Genomic DNA, 22,461 nt, shown 5'->3' with positions numbered 1-22,461 from the left:
AAGTTTCAGGGAAAACTATTGGGAGGTCAACATTTGGGCAGAATTTTTAGAAAACACTATAACACACAACCCATTGTGTATTCAACCATGTTAATACATATTCCTCACTTGGATGCCCTAAGATGGAGGCATGTACTTAGAGTCTCTTCCTCCCCTGTGTCTTAGGTCATACTACCATCATCTGTATATGTATTGGTCTGATTGACCCTTATAGTCACCTGTGATTGCAGCTCCTGTTTTGTACTCGAGTACCAACCTGACAGGAAGAGTCAGGGACCAGGGTAGTGTGGCAAGTGTTTATTGATTTCCTCTAGGAGGAGATCCCAGCACACCTGGTTGATTACCTCAGAGACTCAGTATTGTGTATCGCCCCTGTGGGGTCATTTTTGTACAACATGAAGTAGCCCTGTACCTGGGCTGGACTGATCTGGGTTGTAGCTTGAAGGACATGTTCTGCAAAGGTTTCAGCTAAGGAAGGTGCTTGCCCTGGATAGAACCTCTGGAACATCTGGATCAGTTGCCAGTGTGAACAGTAGCCCACATACTCCTTCAGATCTACTCTCCCAGGGCGTATCAGGGCAGGGTCCAGCCTAAGAGGAGAAGGAAAGTCACAAGCAACAGTTTCACTAGCACCCCAAAAAAGATGATCTCAACTTCCTGATTCTTCCAAGACATGAATGGAGTGGACTCTTGCCTCACTCCTCCTTACCTGTCAACGTGGTTGGTGGTCATGAACACAATGCGTGCCTCAGTGGAAGCCACGCCATCCAAGGCATTGAGCAGTCCACTGAAGGTAAGACGGCCTAGACCTTGGTACTTCACAGGGTCTTGAAAAGACAGAAGAGCATGGTCATAGCCTTGCTTAAAATTAGCACCTCCTCCATTTCCCACCACAGCCCCTCACTAGTGACTCATAGCCTACTTGTTAACCCTGTGGAATTCCACTTCCCACTCCTCATACTCCTATACCCCACTACTCTCATTGAGAACCACCCCACTTCCCCAGCACCCTTGCTTACTCTCTGCAGCCAAGTCTCGACTGAGAAAAGCAGCATCCACGTCCTCCAGGAGCACCAGACTCTGCTGTGGGGCCACGCTCAGTAGGTGGTTGAGTCGGTCATCAGAGAGGCTAGAGTCTGTGAGACTCAGCAGACAGATACTGTGTTCTAGTTCCCCGGCCAGGGCTGTGCTGTGGATAGTGGCACGAGGAGGTGGTAAGCAACCTGGGGACTCTTCTTGGGTCCAAACTCTTTCCTTCTGTCTTGGGAGGTGTGCCTCAGAGGCCTGACTCTCCCACTACTTCCACATATCACATGTTTATTCCTGTTCCTGGTCCCCAGATTCATTACCCTCTCCAGCCTCTTCTGCCCAGTTTTCCTACAAAGGCTGTTTTGCAGACTTGAGTGAAATTTTGACTACTCACATAAAACTGCTCTTTCCACAACCAGGGGGTCCATAAAGCAGGTAGCCACGTCTATAGGGAATACCTAGGGATACAGCCAACATAAATAAGACTTAAAGTGAATCATATACTCTGTCCCACGTGTCCATTTTGTTCCTAGCCATGCCCCTATTGGCCTGATGACTGGTGTGGGGAAAAATCATAGGCAACTTTTGTTTCTCTTTCATGGCTAGGAATTGGTCTAGAGGTTTACATCACTCCTGGCCAAAGACCAGCCTGTCTGCCTTAACAATATAGTTAGAAACAGCCTATCCCAGACCTAAGCTGCTGCTCACCTCTGTCAGTGTACCACTTGGGGTTATCAATGAATTCCCGGATGTCTCTGACAATTCGGTCAGCCAGACCCTGCTGTAGAACCACAGAACTGAGCGGCCGGCGGCGGCGTGGATAGCCAAAGGGGCGCCATTCAGAGCCCACAGCTGTGTACATCACCGTCTTTCCTTCCTCCTGCTGCAAGGCTAGCTCTCGAGCTGGAAATGAGATAAGACAATGCCAATAATTTTCTCCACCATGACTGTTCTTCAGTTAGGTAGAACTATGCAATAAATGGCCTCCTGGCTCCTGTTCCCAAGGACTCACATCCTCTTATTCCTCCCCAAGCTGCCCTTCCTCTATTATCCAGTGTCCCAGTGTCTTGTAGTCCCCCTTATTAAAGCCTGCCTCTGCCATCCCACACCTTCTTCCAGGATGTTGAAGAAAACCTTCCGGTCAGTGCCCAAGGCTGTGAAGGTGACAGATTCCCAAGGAGTCCCTGTCTGTAAGTCTATCATTTGCATCTCTCGACTTCGTTCTACTCGGATCCATTTGCCCTGATACCTGAATAAGAATGGTCAAAATGGGGTGAGTGAAGAACAATCAAATCCAGCTCTCTTTATTCTTTTCTTCTCTCAGAGCCCTCCCTGGTTCCCAGTCTTACCAGATGAAGTGATTTCCAGGGCTGGGAACAAATTCAAACTTGGTGGAGATCCGGCCACTCTCGTGCTGAAGGTACGAAGTCTCCACACTGAGGTGCTGAGTACGGGTACTATGGCGGGTAAGCCAGCTAAGCAACCAGGCATAGCTCCTGTCTCGGGCAGGGACTTCCAGTGTGATCATGTAATGGCGCCGGAATGCTACCAGGCCCAGTTGGGCACCCTTCCGGGCCAAGGCTAGGGCTGTGCCCACACCCACTAGGCCAAATCCAGCCCCAAAGTAGGGATTGTCCTTCAGAGCCAGAACAAAGTCTGAAAGTGGCATCTTGAAAGGGAAACACAGAAGCTTATAGGCCCTGAGGCCCTATTGAAACCTAGGAGTAGAGATGGGACAAAGCACAAAATTATTTTAGACTCAGACTCCATTGTATGTCCCCAAACCTGCCCCACTTCCTTCTCCAGAAGAGGAAGGATAGATCAGCATACTATGTGCTTCAATATCCTCCTTTTGCAGTATAGGGGTAGTGTTGGAATGCAAACCCTTCGCTCCATTTTACCTTTCATCAGCCTGCTTATACCTTTTTCCCTGTCAGAGGACCATGTCTGGCAATTCCTTAAGCCCAAGAGAGCAATGTAACCTGACTCATATCAGGATAATGGATGGGTAGAATGTTTGTGGTCCATGGAAAAGCTGAGATTTTTTTAAAGGTGGGTGAGGGGACTAGATGGAATCAGCAGCAGTGGCTCTTCCACTGAACTGTCAGTGACCACATGTGTTACCATGCATGAATAATGTTCTTCAGATACCCTCTGTCTCCCTCACACACACAATTCCTAAGGTCCTGTTTAGAGTTTAGACCTTTAGTACCTCCCAAACTGTCCCTTCAAAACTAAAATTTTACTTCTGGAAGTGGCATTTTAATGGATCTTCAGCTCTTGCATCACCAAACGGCTACAGAGATCCAGATCATTCATCATAAGGATCAGCTTTAATTCTATCACTCTCCCTACTCCAGCACTTTCAACGGTTGGTTTCCAACAGATCTCAGAATTGGGTACAAACTCCTCAGTCTGGTACTCAAAACCCTTAACAACAGGCACCCACTTACCTTTCTTGGCTTAGCTACTATACTCCTGTTCCAACAAATAAGCAAAACACCCCCCACCTCTCTTCCTCCTTGCATTTTCCCCAAATGAAATCCTGCCCATCTGCTATTTCACCCATGGAGTCTTTCCTGAATTCAACCTCATAAGATTTGACTAGGTCTAACTGTAAATAATAAGATCACGAAGCCGGCAGCGGTGACGCACACCTGTAAGTCCAGAGACTCGGCAGACTTATGAGGCATGAGGATTGCCAGTCTCAGCACCTATCGAGATCCTAAGCAACTTGGGAAGACCCTGTCTCAAAAAATATTAAAAGGGCTGGGGATGTAGCTCAGTACTAAAGCGCCCCTGGGTTCAATCTCTAGCGCTGGGGGGGTGGGGGGGCAAGGGACGGGGGAGTCACGGGGAATAGGGAGCCAAATTGTTTTTAGCACTCTTCCAACACCCCACCTCACTCCACCCCTTCCACTTTGCCCTGTCTCGGGCACGCAGAACAGTGAACTGACAGCAGTGACCTCGGCTGAGGCTCAGAATGGGATCCAGAATTCCAAAACACCTATGCATGGGAGGCCACAAAGCTCTCCTCTTTTGCGGTCCAGACATGCAGAAACCCCCCCGACCCCCTCCACACCTAGGCACGAGCCTCCAGGAACGTGGTTTGGAGTTCTCGGTCACTCCGCCCCCTTACCGCCATGACTCTCTGGCCCTCCGTCTCGATGGTTTCGCCTTGCCTTACTTTGGGGGAAGCGCTGTTCGGTCCCGCCCCCGAATTATTTAATCTACTTCCTGCCACGCCCACCAAGACAGTCCTTGCTACTCTGCCCCACAACTCTCGATGGTCCTCCTTCGACTTCGGGGATAGGGTAGGGAGAGAAGACGATGGAGGAAAAACCATAGAGTACCAAAAGCAAGATAGAGTGGTCACCATATGCCCGATGTCTTAGAGGCGGCTGGGCCGGGGGCGGTAGTACAAAAGGCGCCCTGGGAGGCCGCTCCATCCGCTTTCGACCATAGAGATGCGGCTCCCGCCGGTGGTGGGTCTAGAGGTGAGTGAGCCGCTGCGGGGCAGGATCTGGGGGGAGTTTGGGTGGAGCGAGTTGGAGGCAAAACTTTCTCGAGCCCCAGGATGAAAGTGGACCTGGGCAGTGGAGACCCGTGGGAGGAGGTGCTGAAGGGAGAACGCCGAAGAGCGGGGCCCCGGCGCATCTCAGCCGCCACTCGGCGCCTCGTTCGCGTCACCGCTCTGGACCCCACCCGGGTACCCGCTGTCTCTCCTCAGGACCACAGTCATGACGGTGCTGCAACCCAAGCCTTGCAGGTTACAAAATACCTTTCCCGTTCTCTGGCTCTTGTGCGCCAGCTCCCGCCGGACAGTGTGGACGCTGTCATCGCCTCCACTTTACAGATAGGAAAGCTGAGGCCCAGAGAAGGGTGGCGACTGCATCTGACCAAGACCACGCCTTGAGTCAGCCCAGAGGCAGGTGGGAGCCCATATGCTTAGGCCCAGGCTCCTTGTTTCCCCAAGCCTTTCCTCTCCCATAATTTGACCTTCCTTTTCCTCAAATCTGCCCGGAAGACAGATTTCTCTTTGCGCCTATCTCACCCGCCTTCGCGCGGGTGGAGGTTCTCAGTCTACCGCCATGTCCTCTTGACTCGCCCCGAGGCGGAAGATTCCCCAGAGCAGAGATAATAGGCTGTAAACGGAGGCCGGTTTCCAAAGATATCCCTCTGACCTCGGAAGTGCACTTCCCTGCCACCTTTGTGATCTGTGTTTTGAGTTGAGAGAGTCTGGAGAAAAGGGAATGTCAGTTCTCATCTGCAGCCTGGCCTTTCTCAGTCTCGACTCATTTTATGGATTGTCACTCTTATTAATTACAAAAGTTATTCAGCTTAACCTAATTTTATTAGCGTGTAACAGGATATGCCATTTAATTGCCATTGGTTTCCCAGTTGTATTCCAGTTTGAGATCTGAATGAGTCTGACATTTCTTAATTTGTTACTTTATATGTGGGGAACCACTGGTTTGCTACTTGGTACCAGATACTTGACTTTACTCTGATGTCCCTCCCTCTCAATGGTTCTTCACTAGAATCCTCATATTTGTCTTACGTGCATAGTTTGTTGGTGAAGTGACATTGTTTGTGACATTGAAGTGATAGTCATTAAACTCAGAAAGTTTCACATCAAGAAAGGAAACTGATAAGTTAAACAATAGGGCAACATGATAGGGTTTCTGATAGGCACAATGTGCCATCAGGACCCCTGAAGACAGAGTTAAGAGTGTCAGGAAGCCTTCAGAGTGGAAATGACATTTGAGCAGGTTTCTTAAAGGACAGCAAGGCATTGGTTAGCCAGACTAGAGAGATTGAAAAAGCACATCAAGCTAAGAGTAAAAGGGTGTGCAGAAAAAAAAGAGAATATGATGTGTCTAGGGCATGGTGCATCATGAGGTTCAGAAGTCTATTGAGGGCAGAGGTGGAAGCTGTGTCTGGAGAAATCAGCAGGGGGCAGATTGTGATGGAAGGACCCTATAACCTCACTGAGGAATGAGAGCATTAAGAAGTAAAAGGGAAACCAGATGTGGTGGTACACAACTGTAATCCCAGCAGGACAGGAGGCTGAGGCAGGAGGATTTCAAGTTCAAAGCCAGCCTCAGCCTCAAATGTCATTTCCACTCTGACTTCCACTTGGTGAGGCACTAAGCAACTCATCTAGACCCTGTCTCTAATAAAATACTTAAAAGGGCCAGGGATATGGCTCAGTGCTTAAGCACCATGGGCTCAATCCCCAGTACCAAAAAAAAAAAAAAAAAAAAAAAAAAAAAGTAAAAGGGAAAGGGACCTTTGAAATCCTTTTGTCCCACCCAATTTTGTTGCAGAGAAGAAAACTAAAACTTGGTTTAAGATTTGAGTCACTTAGTATCAAGAAACAAACTGTTATGTTTCATATGTTGACCAAAACTTGTTGACTTTCTCCTGATATTGACCCTATTATCATTTTTATACATTTTGTTCTGATCGTGCTGCCATGAAGGAAATACCTAAGCTGGAGGGTACTGGGCTGTGTACACACACCAACTGGGAAAAATGTGAGAGCTCTAACCATATTTTGTTTTCCTTTTGGTTGGTTTGTCAGCATTTAAGAGGCCACAGCATACAAATCAATGGTGATGACAGACCCTGTGTTGGACTCACAGCCAGCCAACAGTACTGTGGAGATGGATGGACTGTGCCCTGAGCTTTTGCTGATCCCCCCACCTCTCTCTGACCGTGGAATTCTGGGACCTGTCCAGAGCACCTGTCCTGGGGACACTGCACCTTTGCCTGCTGACCCAGGCTGCCTGCTGGTAGAGGCCACAGCTAATGAAGAGGGCCCAGGGAACATGGAGATCATTGTGGAAACAGTAGCCGGAACCCTATCCCCAGAAGCTCCTGGAGAGACCCCAGGTACAAACAGTTGCTAGCAGGCTAGTGGGACAGGCAGCCTTGAGATTTGGTGTGTTCTATTTTTATCTTTCTGTGTGAATACGATTAGAGCACAAGATTGTATGCTATTTTTATACTTAGAGATGTTGTAATTTGGTTTGCAGTTGGAGTTTGTAGATGGAAGGCTGGCAAATTACTGCACAGCTTTGAACCAAGGTTTTGGCAAAGTCTATCCTACAAGGGATTCTTGTCTGCTAGGCAGTGATCCACAAGGGAAGACCTTTCTGACACCTCTGCCCAATCCTGGCTTGTCCTTACTCTTAACAATCTTCACAGATTCTTTACCCATATTGACTCTATACCCAGGAACTGGGATTAGGCAAAAAGCCCAGCCTGTCGCCCACCCTGGAGTTGGCAGGGCTTTCCAAAGGTAACTGGCATTTCCCTGCCCTGATTTCCTGTGTATAATGTACTTCACTCATTCAAAGCATGTTAAGAGGAAGGGTTGAGCTAGCCATGGTGGTACACACCTGTAATCTTAGCTACCCTGGAGGCTAAGGCAGGAGGACTGAAAGTTTGAAACCAGCGTGGGCAACTTGTTGAGACCCTGTCTCAAAAATGAAAAGGGAGCTGAGGATTTAACTCAGTGGTAGAGAGCTTGCTTAGCATGCACAAGGCCCCAGGTTCAAGTCCCCAATACTACTACAAATATAACTACAATTGAGCATTTGTATTTATCCTAATAGAAAGATTCTCCTCTTTCCCACATCTACAACTTCCTATTTTTCTGAAATGTCCCTATTTTTTAACTCATCTGCCAGCTGTAGTTGTTACCACTTCCCTGGCAATGTAGTATAGTGACAAAGAATACTGGAAATGATTGGTTAATCTGACCATATAGTATTTAACTTCTGTGCAGTGAAACAACAACAACAAAACAAAACAAAAATGGATAATATAGTTAAAAGAGTTGATATCTTTAAAGTTCAAAGATTGGCACAATAAGAAAAAGTTTTCAAGAAAACAAAAAAGAGGACTGGGGCCCAGTGGTAGAGTGTTTGCATAGCATGTATGGGGCACTGGATTCAATTCCAAGCATTGCATATGAGTAAATAAAATAAAGTCCATTGACAACTAAAAAAATTTAAAAAAAATAAATCTACATTCACTTTACTAAATAAGAAGTAAATATAGTCAACAACTGTATGAAGGATGCTTAATCTCACATAAGTAAATACCATAGTTAAAAATAACCATATGAGCTTGGTCCAGTGGTGCATTCCTGTAATCTCAGAGTCTTGGAAGGCTGAGGAAGGAGAATCACAAGTTCAAGGCCATTCTCAGCAACTTAGCAAGACCCTGTCTCAAGCCATTTTTAAAGCAATGGATAGTGATTTTTGTTTCTCAGCTTTGCAAAAGTTAAACAATTTGTGTAATACCTAATGTTGGTGAGGCTGTGAGTTACAAATTATGAAGAATATAAATTAGCATATTTTTTGAAGTTAGGTAGCTACATAGGAAGTTTTACAACATGAATACTCTACCCAGTAATTCTATTCTGTCTTACAGAAAAATACACATGCACACAGGGATGGGAATGTATGTGTAGAGCAGCTTTATTTGTACTGGTTGGAAACATCTCATCTGCCATCAAGAAAGAATTTCATTTTGGTTTATCTGTGTTCTGAAATTCCATGAACAGGACAGAAATATGAAATAGATTTATTCATAGATAAAAATGTCTTTGTTATATAGTAAATGAAAAAAGAAAAAAAAAAAATCAAATTGTAGGATAATGACCAAAAACAGCCCTAGAAGAAGCTGAGTGTGGTGGCATACAACTGTACTCAGGAGGCTGAGACAAGAGGATTGCAAGTTCAAAGTCAGCTTCAGCAATTTAGCAAGGCCCTAAGCAACTTAGTGAGACCCTGTCTCAAAATAAAAAATAAAAAGAACTGGGGATGTGGCTCAGTGGTTAAGTGTCCCTGGGATCAAACCCTGGTACCAAAAAAGAGAGACCAGACTATGGGGGTGGTTATTTCTTTGTATACTTCTGCATCATTTAAATTGTTGCATTGAACTTTTTAAAAAACAATAAAAAGTAATAATAAGGAAAAAAGGACCCACAGGACAGGCCTGGGCTCAAGTCATGGCTCTACCACTAAGAAGTATGGTAGCCTTAGCTTTGTAGAACCCCAGGTCCTCCTTCTTATAGAGAGGTTGGAGGACCAAAAGATGGTGATATTAAGACCCTGTCCATTGCTTTAAAAATGGTAGCAGTTATTGCAGACATGATTTGGCTCATCTCAGAAAGGATGGTCTCCATTTTGTAAATTCTTGGGCCTTTGAAAATCACAGAATTTAAAAGTGAGACTTTGTCATTTATTGCAGTTATATTGCAGATATCCTCTGTAGTTTGTCTTTGTCCTCTTTTGGAACTTTCTAATTTATTATGCCTTAATGCTTCCTAGATTACATTGATATTTGTTCATTCATTTAACACATTTATTAAGCACCATCTTATGCCAGGTATTATGCTAGATACTAGGAATCTAAACACATGTACCAGATAAACAGATCCTGATCTATGGGGTTATAGTCCGCAGAGCCAGACTTGAAGTCCAACTGCACTCAGTGAATATGAATAGATTTGCCTACATTTCTACTAGTACTAATTCCTATGAGTCTTGTTCTATCTGATTCTATGCCTTTCTCTGTCGGTCCTCTGCCTGCAGGTGTCCTGGTAAAGGTGGTGGAGGTGTACTTCTGTGAGCACTGTGAACAGAGCTTTGCAGAGCCCACTCTGCTGTCCCTGCATCAGTGCAGTGAGACCCACATACAGCCTGTGCAGGGCCTGTCTAGCCCCCCAGACTCTGTAGAACTGCCCTCCAGCAACCTCACCCTCCATGGCCCTCTGCAGGGCCAAAGCCTGACAGATAGCCCCCTATCGTGTCCTGTATGTAGACAGGAATTTGCCCAACCACAGGCCCTGAAGAACCACTTCAAGATTCACCGGGCCACTCCCGACACCTTCTCCTGCCCGGAGTCTGGCTGTGTGTTCTCTGCTGAAGATCGCAAAGGTCTGCAGCAGCACCTGAGGCAGACCCACAGAGCAGTTCCTGTGCCATGTTCTTTCCGGGGCTGCCCCCTACTCTTTGGGAGCCAGCAGGGCATGGAGCTGCACCGGCAGGCCCATTATCCTTTCCACTGCAGCCATTGCAGCTTCATGGGCTCCAACATCAAACTCTTCCGGCAGCATCAGCGGAGCCATGGAGCTGTGACACAGGGAGAACTTTCTGCTGTTCAGGGCCTTCCATCCCAGGAGCTGCCAGCAGGTATGAAGCCAGGGATCCTAGAATGTAGCCACAGTTGATCTTATAGAAGACACTTGTTTCCAGTGCCTTGAATGTGCTTGAGTACAAGGGTATCTAGACAATAAGTCAGGAGGATAGAATTACTGGATGGGATGGAAAAGCATTTAGAAACCTTGATCCAGTCAGAATATATGGAACAAAGAGGAACACTGTGATCCTAAGTGAAGTTTGGCTTAGGCTACATGTGACTCAAAGTTACTTAAGCAACATTTTCTACTGACCTCAGAACTTAACTTTCTGAAGGGGACAGTAAAAGTGCCCACCAGTGACTGTAGCCTCAAATGCCTGTAGACTCCCTTTAGAGCAAGTGAGATTGGGCAGGAGAAGCTGGGGTTATTTTTTAAAAGGAACCTTTAAGGGGAATGGCGCTTTATTAATTCCTACTCTTTTAGTCTCAAAAAACAATAACAATAGCAAAAAGAAAAAAAAAAAAGAGAAAGAGAAAAAGAATGTGGGGAGAGTAGAGGAACAGGAGAGAGAGAATAGACCCAAAAGAGGACAGAATTATGATGAGACAACTTGGTTTGCTAAGATCCACGCAAGCTCTAGTGCCTAAAGGAAGACTGTTTTCCTGAGAACCAGCTATACTTTTTGTCTGAGTCAGCTATTAGGGGATAAAAGAGATAGATTTGAAGAGCAAGATGTGAACTTGACTCACTAAGTTGAATTTCTCAATAGAACAGTTGAGCTGTCAGGATACATTCACTGGCACTGAGCCATCCCAGCCTTTATCTCTGGGGACCTGAACCAAAGAAATCTCTAACCTCTCAGCCCCTACCCTCACCCCAATGACCTCAAAACTCTAACCTTCAAGTAATCTGAGGTTGCTATTATCCAAGATTTGATTTAAAGTGAATTACTCCTGGTAGCTTAGCTTCTAGTCTTCATATCCCTGTCTTGAGTGGGAATATACTTAACTAATTAGAACCCCAAATTCCCTTCTGCTTAAGGGGAGGGGATGATTCTGCTAAGCAATAAATTGAGAAGTACAGCATTTAGTACTGTTATTGGCTCCTGTGGACTTCATTAAATTTTATGTGTCTCCAGCTCCTAAACTGCCTCCAGGAGAGGGAGAACCTTCAGAGGAAGCAGATATAACTTTGCCTGGGCAGGTGTCAGCTGAGGAAGATGATGTTGAGGAAGAAGAAGAAAGTGGCACCCAGAAGGCCTCGCAGAAAGCTCTGGATAATGGCCAGGGGGCTAAGGAATTGGAAGGTAATGACATGAGTAAGCTTGAAGACTTGGTGGTAGAAAGATAGATAGTGGAGAAGCTGGCATTGAGGCTCCAGGGTTTGGGTTTCTAAACTTTGGTTCAGATCCATCTTTCTATTCTACCTTGACTCAAAAGTCAACTGGAAAAATGATCAGCAAGCCCAGATTCCAGTAACACGGGGGTGTAGGCAAATAGAATTTATTCACAGCTGGTTTTCCTCAAGCAAAAACTTTTGCAAGAAGGAGAGGGTGATGTCATAATATAAAGATACCAGAGGTTACTGATTACCAGCAGCCCCTTTTGCCTGCTGTTGACCTCCTAGGATAGTCTTTTCTTCACAGGTCTCCTGCTCAATAGACTATCTGAAACGCATCCCCTATGTAGCATATTTACTATCAGGTGACTAGGAAAGATCTGACTATATTTATTACCAGCTCACTATTAATCTAGAGCCCAATGAGCCAGTGTTCAGAAGTAAGAGTACTTTTTTCCTTCTGCTCATTCCCTTTGGGGCTCTTTTTCTTCTAACACACCCTGCTGACCCCTCTGCCTACTCCTACAGCAGGCAAGAACAAGAATGGTCCATCCAGGTTGTTCTTTTGAGCTGCTCTAAATAGAGGTTCAAGAACATTGGATGAGGGGCAGTGATTGTGGCTTGATGGTAGAGCACTTGCCTAGCATGTATGAGGTACAGGGTTCCATCCTCAGCACCATATAAAAATAAAGGTATTGTGTCCATTTACAACAACAAAAAAAAGGACATTGGTGACTGAGGGACGCACTTGAAACAGGCTACTACAAGGCCTGAGAAGTCCTTGTGTTTTGGTTTCTCTTAATATTTTGAGTTTCTTCCTCTTCTTTGAGGCTACAGTGTTTGGGACCGTATTGTTTGGGTTCTTGGAGAGGCCACACAAGGTTTGCATCTAGGCTATTGAAGAATATTGCTCTTACCTCTTTGCATTCCATCCTCCAGGGGATGTGGCTTCTAGCACTGAGTGCCTCTTCAAGACACACATGTGCCCAGAGTGCAAACGCTGCTTTAAGAAGCGGACCCATCTGGTAGAGCACCTGCATCTCCACTTCCCAGACCCCAGCCTCCAGTGCCCCAACTGCCAGAAGTTCTTCACCAGCAAGAGCAAACTCAAGACCCATCTGCTGCGGGAGCTGGGTGAGAAGGCCCACCGCTGCCCACTGTGCCACTACAGTGCAGTGGAGAGGAATGCACTCAACCGCCACATGGCCAGCATGCACGAGGATATTTCTAACTTCTACTCAGACACCTATGCCTGTCCCGTCTGCCGTGAGGAATTCCGTCTCAGCCAGGCACTCAAGGAGCATCTCAAGAGCCACACGGCAGCAGCTGCAGCAGAGCCATTACCCCTGCCCTGTTTTCAGGAGGGCTGTAGCTATGCAGCCCCTGATCGCAAGGCCTTTGTAAAGCACCTGAAGGAGACCCATGGGGTGCGGGCTGTGGAGTGCCGCCATCACTCATGTCCCATGCTCTTTGCCACAGCTGAAGCCATGGAGGCCCACCACAAGAGCCACTATGCTTTCCACTGTCCCCACTGTGACTTTGCCTGTTCTAACAAGCACTTGTTCCGAAAACACAAGAAGCAAGGCCACCCTGGCAGCGAAGAACTGCGCTGTACCTTCTGCCCCTTTGCCACCTTCAACCCAGTGGCCTACCAGGACCACGTGGGCAAGATGCATGCTCATGAGAAAATCCACCAGTGCCCTGAGTGCAACTTTGCCACTGCCCACAAGAGGGTGCTCATCCGACACATGCTGCTGCATACTGGTGAGATAGCTTCCATCCGTCCTTATGATAATGTAATAATGATGGTGATGATAATGTCTAACTTGAGCTTTTTCTGTGTACCAGACATCACACAAAGGGCCTTAAACACATGTTTCACTTGACCTAGAATTCCTGAACACTGCTGTAGTATCCCAAGTTTGCAAATGAGCCATACGTTGTGTGTCATTTTTAATAAAGTGGTCGGGCTAGGATATGAATCTAGGCAGTTTGATTCCAGAGCCTGTGCTCTAATTGCTATACTGTTGTGCCTCAACCTTAGGCACGGGAGGATGACCACCCAGTCTAGAATAGAGAAACCCAGACCAGGACACATGCCTTCCTTTTCAGTTCAAGTTTGGGAATATTCTGTGAAAGATAGGAGGCAAGGTGACTAAACCATGCATACGCATGGGCTTCCATAGTTGGGGCATCCATGACACTGAAACAAGATCATCTCTAATTACCTGGAAGTTGTACTTGTTTCACCTCAGACTCTTCAGTTGTTTGGTTTGTTTGAGGGAGGTGAGGGATGGGTACTGGGGATTGAACTCAGGGGCACTCAATCACTGAGCCACATCCACAGCCCTATTTTGTATTTTATTTAGAGATGGTCTCACTGAGTTGCTTAGCGCCTCACTTTTTCTGAGGCTGGCTTTGAACTTGCTATCCTCCTGCCTCAGTCTCCCGAGCTACTGGGATTATGGCGTGTGCCACCATACCTGGCCAGACCCTTCAATTGGTTGCCAACATTCCTGATGCTAGATAACAACAAAATCATGCTTCCTGCTATAGCATCATCCCTTTTGGGATCTGTATAAAGACGAGTGTATCAACAGGACGTTAAGAAACTTTCTACCATGTCAGGCATGGTGGCACACACCTGTAATCCCAGCAACTGGAGAGGCTGAGGCAGGAGAATCACAAGTTTGAGGCCAACCTCAGCAACTTAGTGAGACCCTGTCTCAAAAAATAAAAAGGGCTGGGGATGCAGGTCAGTGGTAGGAGACCTATGCCCTTTTTAGACAGTTTGGGGCACAAAGCCACTGTTGTTTCCATTGAATAGTTCATTTCTGTACATGATTTTGTTATAAAATTTCTTGTTTCTGAGGCCTTTCCTAAAACTTATGTCTGTATAGTATTATACAGTTTACAGAGTTCTTTCATGTGTACTATCCTATTTAATCCATAACAATCTTGTAAGCAAGACAGGTAAAGAGGAGAAAAGAGACAAACTATGGGAAGTTAAATTTAGACCTACAGCTAGTGTCAGAACCAGAACTAGCATGCCATGTGCTTGCCTTTCACCACAGGGAAGGCAGCTGGGTAAAACATGGCCCCCCAGCCGGGTCCCAACCAACTACTTGAATTCACTCTGAGCACCGCTGACAACTTTGGGATAACTCATTTAATATTCATATTAGCCAAAGGAGATTAGTATTTTTGTTGCCCCCTTTTTGGAGACAAGGAAACTGAGATATATGGTAGGAACTAACACTTAACAGCTCTGTGATTTCTCCATGCCTCAGTTTTCTCATCTATAAAATGACAGTGATAATAGTACCTATCTCCTAGGCATGTTATGAAGATTCAGTGAGGAGACATTTTTATAAAGTGCCCAGAAATGTGCCTGACTATATAAACATTAATGCCCACAATTGGGCATTAATACTTATCATAATATTGTAATTCAGAGTCAGGGTTTTTTGTTATTGTTGTTGGTTTTTTGTTTTTGATACAGGGGAGTGAACCCAAGGTGCTCTACCTTTGAGCTTCATCCCAAGCCCTTATTTATTTTATTTTATTTTGAGACAGGGTCTCACTCAGTTGTTAAGACTGTCTTCCAACTTGTAATCCTTTTGCCTTAGCGTCCCAATTGCTGGGATTATAGGCATACTCCACAGCACCCAGCCAGTCAGCTCTTTTATTTATTTTTTTATAATTTTTAAAAAATTTTTTTAGTTGTCGATGGACCTTTATTTTTATTTATATGCGGTGCTGAGAATTGAACCTAGTGCCTCGCACATACTAGGCAAATGCTTTATCATTGAGCCACAACCCCAGCCCCAAGAGTTCTTAACCAGTGTTGTTGCCTGATTTTTTTCTCTCTATTCCAGAAAACTGAAAGGAATTGGTCTAAATGGAGTAGTTGATCATTAATGCCAATAAGTTGTATAAATCAAGAGTGGACTTTAGATCTAGTTTTGAAAAACTCAAGTCTTTACTTTCTCCTTTTCATTTGTGTAGGAGCCAGGGGAATAGTTGTCTGACAAGGCTGTGAAACAGCCTTGATTGCTGTGAAGTTTTCAATAACTCAAGTTGCATATGAAGTTTTTGCTCCTGCCTGGCATCAAGGCAAACTTCCTGGAGAAAATGGTCTGGCCACACACTTGATCTGTATCTGACATGTGTTCTTTCCCTTCTCATCTCTACTCCCCACGTAAGGTGAGAAACCGCACAAGTGTGAGCTGTGTGACTTCACCTGCCGAGACGTGAGTTACCTATCTAAGCACATGCTCACCCACTCCAACACCAAGGATTACATGTGCACTGAATGCGGTTATGTCACCAAGTGGAAGCACTACCTCAGCGTGCACATGCGAAAACATGCAGGGGACCTCAGGTATGAGCACACACATGCCTATATCCCTATCCCAAGAAACTTATGCCAAGTTAGTCTTCTCTTAGATCCAACTTCTGGCCCCATGACTTTTTCCATTTGCTGGAGAGTTTCCATCTAATGCCCTCTGCTCCCACCATCTCAACTCCATCACCTACAGGTGGCTAGCCCCTGTGCCTGTAGCCCAGTCTGCATGGTGAGCACTCTCTGGGCCCAAGGGAGGCGGCAGTCTAAACCTAGAAGAAAGCCTACAGACTAAGGTGTATTTGAGTCCTCACAGTCTGGTCCTGGAAGAGTAGATAGGATCTCTATTTATGGTGCCATCCTGGCTACTTCCAAATCCAGGCAGCTGGCTGGAGCTTTCATGCCTCCATAGGAGAATGGGTACTAGGCATAAAAACCTGTCCCAAAGTGTTGTATTCGTGTCAGCTCCTTAGTGTCCACAGTAGATGGTGCTGACCCATATTACTGTCTTTGAGGAAGCAGTAGAGAGTAGGGATTACAAAACCAGCCCTGAAGCTAAGCTGTCTCTGCCTCACTTCCTTTGGAACCAACCTCAAGCAGGTTAACTTTTGTACCTTGACTTCCTCATTTGTAAAACAGAAATACATGTTTCTTTGGGTAGTAGAAAGATGGGTTAAATTAGATGATGCATGTATAATATGGAGTTTAAAACATGGCCCATATAAAGTATTTATTCAGTGACTATTAACACCTGCCTCCTTGTGATCACCCTCTCTTTCCCTCCTCGTCAGATACCAGTGCAACCAGTGCTCTTACCGCTGCCATCGGGCTGATCAGCTGAGCAGCCATAAGCTCAGGCACCAGGGCAAGTCCCTGATGTGTGAGGTGTGTGCCTTTGCCTGCAAGCGAAAGTATGAGCTGCAGAAGCATATGGCTTCTCAGCATCACCCTGGCACACCAGCCCCACTCTACCCCTGCCGCTACTGCAACTACCAGAGCCGCCACAAGCAGGCCCTGCTGAGCCATGAGAACTGCAAGCACACTCGTCTCCGTGAGTTCCACTGTGCCCTCTGTGACTACCGCACCTTCAGCAACACCACACTCTTCTTCCATAAGCGCAAGGCCCATGGCTACGTGCCTGGGGACCACGTCTGGCAGCTCCGTGATACCAGCCAAGAGCCTAGAGCAGGACAGTCATTGACACGCCCACCAAACTCAGAGCCCTCAAGCCAGCTATCTGCTCAGCCTGAGGGATCAGGCCATGAGCCTGACATGGGCCCCAGCTTGGATCAGGCCCTGCCAGAAACAAGTGAGGTCAGCACTAGGAGACAGGATGGCAGTGAGGCTTCCCATGGGAATGACCTGGTTGGCAGCTCTAGTCCAGCAGAAGTGGAGGAGGGTGGCTGCACACTACACTTAGAGGCCCTGGGAGTAGAGCTGGAACCTGTGGCTCAGCCACCTCTTGAGGAGCTCACTGAAACAGCCCCTGTGGAGTTCAGGCCCCTGGATGCCTCAGTGCCCCTGGGACTGGAAGGACCTGTGCTATCCAGCTTTGAAGGCGTTGGAACTCCTGGCTTGGGTGCTGAAGAAGAGCCCATTCTGGAAAAGCCAGTGTCTGAGTCTCCCAGAAATCCTTCATCCTCAGAGGAGGCCTCTAATAGCTGGGCAGGAACCTTCAAAGCAACTGCACCTGCTGAGACAGCACCTTCGCCCCAGTTGCCAGAATCGGAGTCATTATTGAAGGCCCTACGGAAACAGGACAAAGAGCAAGCAGAGGCCCTAGTGCTGGAGGGGCGGGTGCAGATGGTAGTGATCCAGGCAGAGGGACAAGCCTTCCGCTGCCCACACTGCCCTTTTATCACTCGCCGGGAGAAGGCCCTGAACCTGCACTCCAGGACAGGGTGCCAGGCCCGCCGGGAGCCCCTGCTGTGCCCTGAGTGTGGGACTAGCTTTAAGCAACAACGGGGACTCAGCACCCACATGCTGAAAAAGTGCCCTGTTTTGCTCAGGAAGAACAAGGGCTTGCCTAGAGCAGATACTCCCATCCCCCTGCATCCTAAGCTCCCAGGGATCCAGGCGTCAGACAATGCCAAAGGTGAGAAGCCCCCACCTGTATCATTAGAAGTAGAGCTGCTGCTTCCAAAAGATGCTCCTTCTGAAGTTGCCAGGGATCCAGAAGTAGAGGAGCCTCTCACCACACCCTCCATTTCCCCAGGAAACTCCTCACCCACAGAGACCACAGAGAAGTTCTATTTTGAGCAGGGCAAGTTTCACTGCAACTCATGCACGTTCCTTTGTTCTCGGCTGTCCTCTATCACCTCTCATGTGGCTGAAGGCTGCCGAGGGGGACGAGGCCGGGGAGGAAAGCGAGGTTCCCCCCAAACCCAGCCTTCTCTTTCCCCTCAGAACAATGAGAATTCTGCTCCCCTGAGTAATGGGAATACACAGTCCAGCCCTAATAATGGGGATACAGCCCTGACTCAGAAGCAGAAGGGGGCCCTCTTCTCCTGCCCCACCTGTCCCTTTCGCTGCCAGCAGGAACGGGCCCTGAGGACTCATCAGACTAAGGGCTGCCCCCTTGGGTCTGGAGAGCTCCACTGTGGCCTCTGTCCATTCATTGCTCCTGCTGCTGCTGCCCTGAAGCTGCACCAGAAACGGAGACACGCTACTGCAATCCCAAGCCGTGGCCCCCGGCCCCCTCTGCAGTGTGGGGACTGTGGCTTCACCTGTAAACAGAATCGGTGCCTGCAACAGCATCGGCGGCTCAAGCATGAAGGGGTGAAGCCACATCAGTGCCCCTTCTGTGACTTTTCTACCACCAGACGGTACCGGTTAGAGGCTCACCAGTCCCGGCACACAGGTGTTGGCCGTATCCCCTGCAGCTCCTGCCCCCAGACATTTGGTACCAACTCAAAACTGCGCCTGCACCGATTAAGGGTACATGACAAAACACCCACCCACTTCTGTCCACTCTGTGACTACAGTGGTTATCTGCGCCATGACATTACTCGCCATGTCAACAGCTGCCACCAGGGCACCCCAGCCTTTGCCTGCTCCCAGTGTGAGGCCCAGTTCAGCTCAGAGACAGCACTTAAGCAGCATGCTCTACGCAGACACCCTGAACCCATTCACCCTGCCCCTGGCTCTCCTGCAGAGGCCACTGAGGGGCCTCTAAACTGCTCCCACTGTGGGCTGCTGTGCCCCAGCCCTGCCAGCCTGCGGGGACACACCCGTAAACAGCACCCACGGCTGGAGTGTGGGGCCTGCCAGGAGGCCTTCCCGAGCCGGCCAGCCCTGGAGGAGCACCGGAGGCAGCAGCATTTCAGCCACCGCTGCCAGCTCTGTGACTTTGCTGCCCGGGAGCGTGCAGGTCTGGTGAAGCACTACCTAGAACAGCACGAAGAGAATTCAGCTGCGCCAAAGGCCTCGGATGGGGATGCTGGTCAGCCCCCTCTGCGCTGCCCCTTTTGTGACTTTGCATGTCGACATCAGCTTGTGCTAGATCACCATGTGAAAGGGCATGGGGGCACTCGGCTCTACAAGTGTACTGACTGTGCTTATAGCACCAAGAACCGGCAGAAGATCACGTGGCACAGCCGCATTCACACTGGGGAAAAGCCTTACCGCTGTCACCTCTGCCCGTATGCCTGTGCTGACCCTTCTCGCCTCAAGGTAATACCATCTGGGGCTAATGGGCAGGAAATAGAAGGAATGTAGGCTCTGATTTCTTTAATCCTGACTCTTCTAAATGTTAGCTGTGTGACTCTGGACAAGTTCTTTTTCTTTTTTAAGGCTCAGATCCCAATCTATAAAAAGGAGATGATATTTACCAACTTCATAGGGTCATACAATAATACAATTCTTTAATACATGCTTGCCATGTGATAAAGACATAATAATTTATATGGGACAGCCAAGCATTTTGGTGCACGCCTGTAATCCCAGCAACCTGGGAGGCTGAGGCAGGAGGATCACAAGTTCAAGGCCAGCCTAGGCAATTTAGCAAGACCTTATCTCAAAATAAAAAGGACTAGAGATGTAGCTGAGTGGTAAAGTGCCCCTGGGTTCAATCCCTAATATCAAAGAAAAAAGAAAAAGAATATGAGCAGTTACTATAATGCCCAGTACCATGATTTTAATCCTTTTAAAAATAAGAGATATGGAAACTTTTACTATTCCCCATCTTACAGATTAGTAGACTGAGAATTGGGCGTTAACTCACCCAGTGACTGTCAGTGTCAGAACTGAGATAGTCAGGGAAGGCCTAGAGAGGCTGAATGGGTGAGGTTGGTAACAAAGTGACCATTCTGAGGGAAGCAGTTGGTAAGAGAAGTGTAGGTAGGATGGGAGCAGGGAACAGGGTTATCCGCCAATAGTTTCTCTGCCTACTTGTCCCTCCTTCTACATCCAATGAGTACCAAGGGGAGTACATTTTCTGCTTTTTGCTCTTCCCTTTTCTAGTACCACATGCGGATACACAAGGAGGAACGGAAGTACCTGTGTCCTGAATGTGGCTATAAGTGCAAGTGGGTCAACCAACTCAAGTACCACATGACCAAACACACAGGTGAGTCTGTGGTTTGGGCTTAAAGGTTCCCCTGTTCGCTGTCAAACTTAACTTCACTGAGGTGGTATATGTCATTACCTAGATTCAGGGCCACCATTGATTTTCATACTGGGGGTACAGGTAGTTTGGGAATGTGTATACCAGACTGGTTCCCCAGCCCACTGAATACCTGTCAGAAATAAGAGAGGGTAAACCTGAAAACCTGGGCATATGTACGTTGCAAACTTATCAGGAATTGTGGTATAAAGTCACCTACCTCCCCCATAGAGAACCCCAACTCAAACTTGAATGATTGAGAACAGGTCTACCTGATTGTATACAGATATGATGCAACTATCACAAAGGAGATAGGGGAGAGCGCCCTGTTCTGATTTGTCCTTTTCCATTTCTGGGTGTGGTTCTCTGAAGAGTTAATGATTGCCTTTGATTATTGCATATGGTTCCCCCATTTGTGGAGGAATTGATCAGATGTATTTCAAGACCCTCTGCTTCTATGAATGATGCTTATTTCATCTTTACCTCTTCCCTCTTAAACATTTTCTTTGAGTTTTTGAACAAGGAATTGTGTTTAAGTGGATTTTCAAATTCTATGAGCATCACATGACAAAAGAGGGCTGGACTTTCCCATTTGATAACCTATCATATTTGAGTACTCATTACTATCAGATGGCTAGTTGGTTAGAGGTTCAGTTATCAGTGTCCATTGGGCACCTATGTATTCAGAGTGTGTTGAAAGAAGGTCAAAGAATTGTCAGACATGACTGGAACATTCCAAAGATAATGATCATTAGCTTGCCATGTGTGTCCTTTATATCCCAGTATATATCCACAGTGACTCTTATGGCCCACTGAGCCTTGTTCTGTCCCCTCTTTGATGGTGATTTATTTCCTGACTTTAGGACTGAAGCCATACCAGTGTCCCGAGTGTGAGTACTGCACCAACCGGGCTGATGCACTGCGTGTGCACCGGGAAACACGGCATCGAGAAGCACGGGCTTTCATGTGTGAGCAGTGTGGCAAGGCCTTCAAGACGCGCTTCCTGCTGCGCACCCACCTTCGCAAGCACAGTGAGGCCAAACCCTACGTGTGCAATGTGTGCCACCGTGCTTTCCGCTGGGCTGCCGGCCTGCGCCATCATGCCCTTACCCACACCGACCGCCACCCCTTCTTCTGCCGCCTTTGCAGCTACAAGGCCAAGCAGAAATTCCAGGTGGTCAAGCACGTGCGCAGGCACCATCCTGACCAGGCCGACCCAAACCAGGGTGTGGGCAAAGACCCTACCACCCCCACAGTGCACCTGTATGATGTAAAGCTGGAGGATCCCAGCCCTCCAGCTCCTGCTGCTCCTCCCACCGGACCTGAGGGCTGAGAGCCTACCCACCACTAAAACAGGAAGAGAGTGTGGTCAGAGATGTGCATACTGGGAACAGAGCTAGCCTGACGAGCTCAGGGCCTAAGGAAGGACTGCCTTTGTGGTGTCAGTGTGCCTGGAACCCCCTACCCCACCCAGGACTCTGGCCATAGTACTTTGAGAATGAACAGCTATGTAAGAGAGAGACATGGACCAAAACACTGATTTCTTCTTTGAAGTGCACAGTGTTTTTAACCTGTGAATTTCTAGTTTCTTAGAGTTCATGGCTATAAGATCTTTGTCCGCTCCGTCTTCTTTCCTTCTTACTGTATCAAATCCTATTTTCTTTCAGCACCTTCAAAACAGATGTATCTAACTGCATGTGCTATTATACCTGATGCTGTATAAAGCATGTTAAAAAGAATGACTGCCATAGACTCATCCAAACCCCTGACTTGGCATTTCCAGGCTGTGATCTTGATCTTCCCTGTCCCCTCTTAAACCCCTGCTCCTCCTTTATCTCTTCCATGTTCACTCAGAGGTAGGTTCTGAAATAGACCCAAGTCTGCCTTCTCTCTGTCCTTAAGCCTGTCCTTATTCAACATAAATCCTTAGATTGGCCCATAACTGCACTTATGAGTAAAAGCCCAAAGGCTTTTTAAAAGGCAGAT

General features: G+C 47.3%; 3 protein-coding genes across 11 annotated transcripts in view; 1 reads left to right on the top strand and 2 right to left on the bottom strand.

Annotated features, from left to right (window-relative positions):
* Window positions 1–282: 282 nt before the first annotated feature.
* Window positions 283–4,295, bottom strand: BCS1L (BCS1 homolog, ubiquinol-cytochrome c reductase complex chaperone). Of its 3 annotated transcripts, none has more exons than XM_079135199.1 (8): window positions 4,169–4,295; window positions 2,379–2,747; window positions 2,139–2,278; window positions 1,738–1,932; window positions 1,424–1,487; window positions 1,020–1,189; window positions 710–827; window positions 283–590 (listed from the first exon to the last, which is right to left on the bottom strand). In XM_079135199.1, exons 2-8 carry the CDS (start codon window positions 2,696–2,698, stop codon window positions 341–343), a joined length of 1,257 nt encoding a protein of 418 aa, XP_078991325.1. In that variant the 5' UTR covers window positions 2,699–2,747; window positions 4,169–4,295; the 3' UTR covers window positions 283–340. The 3 variants fall into 3 exon arrangements, with proteins under 3 accessions (XP_078991325.1, XP_078991324.1, XP_078991326.1); XM_079135198.1 differs by having other exon boundaries at window positions 4,112–4,239; XM_079135200.1 differs by lacking the exon at window positions 4,169–4,295 and adding an exon at window positions 4,037–4,059.
* Window positions 4,296–4,373: 78 nt separating this feature from the next.
* Window positions 4,374–21,809, top strand: ZNF142 (zinc finger protein 142). Of its 5 annotated transcripts, none has more exons than XM_079135172.1 (9): window positions 4,374–4,526; window positions 6,617–6,927; window positions 9,642–10,241; window positions 11,328–11,495; window positions 12,467–13,291; window positions 15,734–15,911; window positions 16,664–19,544; window positions 20,334–20,439; window positions 21,339–21,809. In XM_079135172.1, the coding sequence occupies exons 2-9, from the start codon at window positions 6,645–6,647 to the stop codon at window positions 21,806–21,808; spliced, it is 5,511 nt and encodes a 1,836-aa protein (XP_078991298.1). In that variant the 5' UTR covers window positions 4,374–4,526; window positions 6,617–6,644; the 3' UTR covers window position 21,809. The 5 variants fall into 5 exon arrangements, with proteins under 5 accessions (XP_078991298.1, XP_078991300.1, XP_078991301.1 ...); XM_079135173.1 differs by lacking the exon at window positions 4,374–4,526 and adding an exon at window positions 4,560–4,798; XM_079135174.1 differs by lacking the exon at window positions 9,642–10,241.
* The window catches only part of PLCD4 (phospholipase C delta 4), a 44,959-nt gene continuing 32,701 nt past the window's right edge, over window positions 10,204–22,461 (bottom strand). Inside the window, exons 17-18 of one of the 3 annotated variants that reach the window (XR_013763029.1) lie at window positions 20,518–20,608; window positions 19,569–19,945 (exon numbers count right to left, since the gene is read on the bottom strand). The gene's annotated coding sequence lies outside the window, so the exon portion shown is untranslated. Of the gene's footprint in view, window positions 10,335–19,568; window positions 19,946–20,463; window positions 20,609–22,461 lie in introns of those variants that run through there. The other 2 variants (XM_079135194.1, XM_079135195.1) reach the window with 2 other exon arrangements.

This window comes from Sciurus vulgaris, assembly GCF_902686455.1.
Source record: "Sciurus vulgaris genome assembly, chromosome: 3".
NCBI classification, from domain to species: Eukaryota; Metazoa; Chordata; class Mammalia; order Rodentia; family Sciuridae; genus Sciurus; species Sciurus vulgaris.
Note: the sequence above shows the minus strand (reverse complement) of the source record. Positions and strands in the feature narration are given on the sequence as shown.